General features: G+C 47.8%; 1 protein-coding gene across 1 annotated transcript in view; it reads left to right on the top strand.

Moving 5' to 3' along the window:
- The window catches only part of LOC123771163 (acidic amino acid decarboxylase GADL1), a 26,843-nt gene extending 24,545 nt beyond the window's left edge, over positions 1-2,298 (top strand). The window contains exon 5 of the mRNA XM_069324650.1: positions 2,223-2,298. Within this exon, the coding sequence (XP_069180751.1) occupies positions 2,223-2,298 (76 nt within the window). The remainder of the gene's footprint in view (positions 1-2,222) is intronic.
- The last annotated feature ends 5,452 nt before the right edge of the window (positions 2,299-7,750 follow it).

The following is a 7,750-nucleotide window of genomic DNA, read 5'->3' as shown; positions in this document are numbered from 1 at the left end:
CACCGCGCTGGCTACACTGGGACAGATAAGTAGGTCAACTACACACACACAATCCAGCATCACTCCCACTACACTAGAGGGCGCCGTAGAGCTCCCACAAGAACCTCATCACACTAGAGAGCACGGTAGAGCTCCCACAAGAGCCTCGTCACGCTAGAGAGCGTGGTAGAGCTCCCACGACATTGGGAGCTCTACCATTGTATCCTCGTCACACTGGAGCACAGCTGAGCACCCTGAGAGCTCCACCACACTAGAGAGAGCGCGCTAGAGCACCTGAGCCCCCCCCCCCCCCCCCCGCGGGCGGTCGTACGCCCGACAACGAGGTTGGGCCGGGTCTGGTGATTTGCGGTACGACAACGACGCCGGCCCGCCCCTCGAAATAATAATAAATTAATTAATTAATTGCGTAAATAAATCCGTAAAATCCATAAATCCTGCGTCACACAGTCCAGTATCATCTGTAAATGACTCACGAAAAGAAAGAGTCGATTACGCAGTATTTTGTAAATATTGATTCGTGTAATATATATATTTATCATCGTATTTTGAATTAGGCTTCCGGTCATTTGCCTTAGACAATAACAAATTGGAATTAATGAGAATTCGTTAATTAATTATTAACAACTTCTTGCTATTTATTGTTATAAATATTGCGAATTTGTTAATTATTATTGAACAAATTTCGAGATTTACTTCAATGGGGATTTTTTTAATAAATAAATAAATAAAGTTGTTAAATAATTTTTTTAAATGGACAGTTTTTTATTTAGTTTATAAACTTTTTGTTCATCAATGGTAAAAACAAATCTGGTAAAAATCACGTAAAAAAAAAATACTGTACAAACAAAATTAATCCGTATAGGGTCTCGGTAGCACAGATGGACTCGTTCTGGACTCGCAATCGAGAATCTCGGGTTTTAATCCCGTTGGGCGGGGGACAGAAAGGTGGGACACGATTTCCTTTCACCCTAATACCACTATTCACCCCGCGGTAAATAGGTACCCGGCCGGGAGCTTGACAACTGTTGTGTGAGTGTTGACTCGATTGATTGATTGATGCCACCCAAAAGGTGGCACGGGCATGAATAGCCCGTAAGTGGTGGCCCTTTGGAGCCATTGTGTTGACTCATTGGCAGGAAGCCTTTTATAGGCTTATTCACGTCCCCAAGATCCCCCCCTTGGCTAATGACTGAGTACACACAGCTATTCACAGCATTTAACATCCTTACTGTAGTCATAACTAAAAAGCCCACTGCGGGCTCACCATAGCCCGTGCTACTTGGAACTTTTTGTTCCAAATAATGAATCTTAAACAACAACATTCCCTCCTGGGATTACACAATTCAACATACCCGAACAAGACAAACTTACCTAACCAATCAGCTGTGCGGCCCACGTGGCCATCAGCTGTGTTTTGTTTACCTTGCGGCGTCGTGTTTCCTGCTGTGGCCGCCAGAGAGCACCACGTGTCCTGGCTATATGGCATTAGCGTTAACATGTTCTCCTTCACTCTCTTCGTAATGGCTTGGCGCTTACCACTTGATAGTTATCCTTCACTCACTTTCCCGTCAGCTTGTTCTTGCTATTCGAAAAATATCTAACTTGGCTATTAGACTTAGACTAATTATTAGACTAACTTAGACTTTTTGCCTAACTATAAACCGCTCAATCCGATTCTCATTCGTCCGGGGAAGCGTCCATATTGAGACGCAATAATTCAAGCAGTCCGTCCTCATCAACAAAGGCCAAATGCTCGTTGATCCAGCCGCCAAAGCCGTTGTTTCAACCCGTCCTCGACTCAAGTCCATTCCATCCAGCGGTCGACCGCACAGACGCATAAATTTTTACATGCTGTTGATTCAAAACAGGATTTTTCTTAAATATAAATTAATGTTATAATATATTAGCATATTGTGCATATATAGGCATAGGTTAAGTTAGGTGTTTAGGTTCTGTTGGCGATTATTTGTATTTAATTTATCCACAAGGGCCGTGACGAGGATTCGAACCTACGTTCGGGAGCATCCCAGACTTAAAGGTTTTATTGAATTACTTCGATTAGGCTAAATTGTCATTAAAGATTTTAATAATAAGTTATTATCTAACACAATGCCAGTTACAAATCAAATTAGATCATTCACTGAGATTTAACAATGCAGAAGTCGTGAAATAGATTAACGTATATTCTGTATTAGTAATCTTTACTCAATTCATCAATTTAGCATCAGTGAGAGACTTGATATAAATACCTACTCAGTTCTTGCTCAAAATTCAGCTGGAAAAGATTATAAGCAATAACAATGGGGGGGATCCGTGACGAGCCATCGGCTTCCTGTCCCCGTTGAGGCCGCTAAAGTTGGTGGCCCTCAGGTATATTCAGATAAATTACCTTCCTCTAACTATAGATGAGAAGTAAAATTCTGAACATTGAATAAAAAGACACTGAAAGAAAACGATAATACAAACTTGATCTATAGAAAACGTAGCCGCTCTTCAATTATATTGGTAGACTAATTAAAAATTAATATTATTTAACAAATATCGCAATATATATATAACTAGTTTTGTCGGGGACAGGGAGTCTGTGTATGTATGTATGTATGTATGTATGTATGTATGTTTTTTTTTTTTTTTTTTTTTTTTTTTTTTTTTTTTGAGATATATACAAGAGTTGTTACATTCTTGTACAGCCACTAGTACGCGTAGCGTTTCGGGCAGGTCCTTAATCCTATGGTCCCTGGAATACGATCCCCTGCCGCGAAGAATCGTTTTTTTTCATCCAAGTACACATTTTTACTGTTGCGTTAAACAGAGGCTACAGTTAAGGAATTGCGCCCAGTAAATCCTCCCCGGCCAGGATACGAACCCATGACATAGCGCTCGCGGAACGCCAGGCGAGTGTCTTACCACTACACCACGGAGACTGCTAACGTCTGCTTCGACTGCTAACGACTGCTAGTATGTATAAACTACCGCATAACGACTTTAAAAAAAGTTCCCCAAGTAATTCAGGGTCCCGGTAGTACAGTCGGGTTCGTTCTCGACACACAATCTAGAATTCCGGGTTCGAATCCCAGGCGGCACAGAAATGGTTGGGCGCGTTTCCTTTCACCTCATGCGCCTATTCACCTTGCAGTAAATAGGTACCCAGGAGTTAGCTTGTTGTGGGGTTGACCCGGGGGGGGGGGAGTGAAGTGACCTAGGTATAGGCCTAAAGTGTACTGTATATAAAACCTGGCTTCCTGTCCCCCGACACAATGAATTATTATTGTTATTAAATTAAGAGAATATCAACCAAATTTTTAAATAAGTTTACCATTCATTTATTTGGTTTTCTTTGTCTATGAGGCATTAAAAGGGGTAACTCAAATTTCCTAGCCTTTGCTCTCGAAAAAATTTATGTACTAAATTAGTATAAATGAATTCCATTTCCATACTAGAAGGAAGTACATATATATTTTTGAAACTAATTTTGAGCTGATAGGCTTATCTTCCTCTCACCAATTACCAATATCACAGGATTTTGTTACTTAAAGCACTGTCGTTCGTAATGCCTTTATTAATGACTAACACACTTGACTAGAAAGTTTCAGTACAGTCTATATAGGCCTCTTGAGTACCTACAGGTGAGGGCTAACAATACAGTAGGCCTATAATTATTAATTAGTTCTCAATTATATTCAACAAAGATGTACATGGAGTCAACATTTATAAGATCATGCCTCAGAAGGCCGCGTGTCGAACTCTAGGAACACAACACATTTATAATCATCAAACATTCAATAAAACACTAAATAATGGCAGTTGACGGGTAAACTTCGGTTCATTGGATATATTTACACGAGTTTACGCTCAAAGGAAGAGTTTCCCGTATTTGTGGCTGTTGTGTTCTGGTCTCTTGTGTTATGTGATGCTACTACATACACTCCTACACTGTGTGGAGGGTCACCATACACTCCCACACTGTGTGGAGGGTCACCATACACTCCCACACTGTGTGGAGGGTACACCATACACTCCCTACACTGTGTGGAGGGTCACCATACACTCCCACACTGTGTGGAGGGTCACCATACACTCCCACACTGTGTGGAGGGTCACCATACACTCCCACACTGTGTGGAGGGACACCATACACTCCCACACTGTGTGGAGGGGCACCATACACTCCCACACTGTGTGGAGGGACACCATACACTCCCACACTGTGTGGAGGGTCACCATACACTCCTACACTGTGTGGAGGGGCACCATACACTCCCACACTGTGTGGAGGGTCACCATACACTCCCACACTGTGTGGAGGGTCACCATACACTCCTACACTGTGTGGAGGGACACCATACACTCCCACACTGTGTGGAGGGTCACCATACACTCCTACACTGTGTGGAGGGTCACCATACACTCCCACACTGTGTGGAGGGTCACCATACACTCCTACACTGTGTGGAGGGACACCATACACTCCTACACTGTGTGGAGGGTCACCATACACTCCCACACTGTGTGGAGGGTCACCATACACTCCTACACTGTGTGGAGGGACACCATACACTCCCACACTGTGTGGAGGGTCACCATACACTCCTACACTGTGTGGAGGGACACCATACACTCCCACACTGTGTGGAGGGTCACCATACACTCCCACACTGTGTGGAGGGTCACCATACACTCCTACACTGTGTGGAGGGACACCATACACTCCCACACTGTGTGGAGGGTCACCATACACTCCCACACTGTGTGGAGGGTCACCATACACTCCCACACTGTGTGGAGGGTCACCATACACTCCTACACTGTGTGGAGGGACACCATACACTCCCACACTGTGTGGAGGGTCACCATACACTCCCACACTGTGTGGAGGGTCACCATACACTCCTACACTGTGTGGAGGGACACCATACACTCCCACACTGTGTGGAGGGTCACCATACACTCCCACACTGTGTGGAGGGTCACCATACACTCCCACACTGTGTGGAGGGTCACCATACACTCCTACACTGTGTGGAGGGACACCATACACTCCCACACTGTGTGGAGGGTCACCATACACTCCCACACTGTGTGGAGGGTCACCATACACTCCTACACTGTGTGGAGGGTCACCATACACTCCCACACTGTGTGGAGGGTCACCATACACTCCCACACTGTGTGGAGGGTCACCATACACTCCCACACTGTGTGGAGGGTCACCATACACTCCCACGCTGTGTGTAGGGGCACCATACACTCCCACACTGTGTGGAGGGTCACCATACACTCCCACAGTGTGTGGAGGGTCACCATACACTCCCACACTGTGTGGAGGGTCACCATACACTCCCACACTGTGTGGAGGGTCACCATACACTCCCACACTGTGTGGAGGGTCACCATACACTCCTACACTGTGTGGAGGGTCACCATACACTCCCACACTGTGTGGAGGGGCACCATACACTCCCACACTGTGTGGAGGGGCACCATACACTCCCACACTGTGTGGAGGGTCACCATACACTCCCACACTGTGTGGAGGGTCACCATACACTCCCACACTGTGTGGAGGGACACCATACACTAACACACTGTGTGGAGGGACACCATACACTCCCACACTGTGTGGAGGCGCACCATACACTCCCACACTGTGTGGAGGGTCACCATACACTCCCACACTGTGTGGAGGGACACCATACACTCCCACACTGTGTGGAGGGACATCATACACTCCCACACTGTGTGGAGGGACACCATACACTCCCACACTGTGTGGAGGCGCACCATACACTCCCACACTGTGTGGAGGGTCACCATACACTCCCACACTGTGTGGAGGGACACCATACACTCCCACACTGTGTGGAGGGTCACCATACACTCCCACAGTGTGTGGAGGGTCACCATACACTCCCACAGTGTGTGGAGGGTCACCATACACTCCTACACTGTGTGGAGGCGCACCATACACTCCTACACTGTGTGGAGGCGCACCATACACTCCTACACTGTGTGGAGGGTCACCATATACTCCTACACTGTGTGTAAGGACACCATTCACTCCCACACTGTGTGGAGGGTCACCATACACTCCCACACTGTGTGGAGGGACACCATACACTCCCACACTGTGTGGAGGGTCACCATACACTCCCACAGTGTGTGGAGGGTCACCATACACTCCCACAGTGTGTGGAGGGTCACCATACACTCCTACACTGTGTGGAGGGTCACCATACACTCCCACACTGTGTGGAGGGTCACCATACACTCCTACACTGTGTGGAGGGTCACCATACACTCCCACACTGTGTGGAGGGTCACCATACACTCCCACACTGTGTGGAGGCGCACCATACACTCCCACACTGTGTGGAGGGTCACCATACACTCCTACACTGTGTGGAGGGTCACCATACACTCCCACACTGTGTGGAGGGTCACCATACACTCCTACACTGTGTGGAGGGTCACCATACACTCCCACACTGTGTGGAGGGTCACCATACACTCCTACACTGTGTGGAGGGTCACCATACACTCCCACACTGTGTGGAGGGTCACCATACACTCCTACACTGTGTGGAGGGTCACCATACACTCCCACACTGTGTGGAGGGTCACCATACACTCCCACACTGTGTGGAGGCGCACCATACACTCCCACACTGTGTGGAGGGTCACCATACACTCCCACACTGTGTGGAGGGACACCATACACTCCCACACTGTGTGGAGGGTCACCATACACTCCCACAGTGTGTGGAGGGTCACCATACACTCCCACAGTGTGTGGAGGGTCACCATACACTCCTACACTGTGTGGAGGGTCACCATACACTCCCACACTGTGTGGAGGCGCACCATACACTCCTACACTGTGTGGAGGGTCACCATACACTCCCACACTGTGTGGAGGGTCACCATACACTCCTACACTGTGTGGAGGGTCACCATACACTCCCACACTGTGTGGAGGGTCACCATACACTCCCACACTGTGTGGAGGGTCACCATACACTCCCACACTGTAAGTAGAGGATACCATACACTCCCACACTGTGTGGAGGGTCACCATACACTCCTACACTGTGTGGAGGCGCACCATACACTCCTACACTGTGTGGAGGGTCACCATACACTCCCACACTGTGTGGAGGGTCACCATACACTCCCACACTGTGTGGAGGGTCACCATACACTCCCACACTGTGTGGAGGGTCACCATACACTCCCACACTGTAAGTCGAGGACACCATATTGACCCAACACACATTTCAGCATGCAAGCGGGAGACGAGCCAATGACCAACACAAATCACGCAGAAATATGCGAAGAAACTCAACATTTTTTCACCAGTGGGCATGAGGGCAATATACCCAGGTGAGTGGAGAGTGTGGTAGGGCATGCCCAGGGCACCCGGGGGGACAGTCATTATCACCATGATGCTTCGGGAGTTCCATTTAGGCCTCACTATCAGAATAAAATGTAATTTTGTGGCGAGTGGACAATTTACAGGAGTTACCCCTTGCCGTAAATTAAAATTCACTGATCAGGGGTAACTATTCTAACTTTGGTGTCGGAGATTCTCTTGACTCTGGTCATGGCTGACCCCCTGGAGGTCAGGGGGGAGAAGGGGTCGTAGGTGTGGGAAGGGGTCAGGAGTGGAGGGGGCGGGGTGGTGGTGCTGTAGGTGTGGAAAGGAAATCTGGAATGGGAAGCCGTGAGGGGCCGGAAAGTGTGTGGGATGTGG

The sequence above is a fragment of the Procambarus clarkii genome, chromosome 14, assembly GCF_040958095.1.
Source record: "Procambarus clarkii isolate CNS0578487 chromosome 14, FALCON_Pclarkii_2.0, whole genome shotgun sequence".
NCBI lineage: Eukaryota > Metazoa > Arthropoda > Malacostraca > Decapoda > Cambaridae > Procambarus > Procambarus clarkii.
Note: the sequence above shows the minus strand (reverse complement) of the source record. Positions and strands in the feature narration are given on the sequence as shown.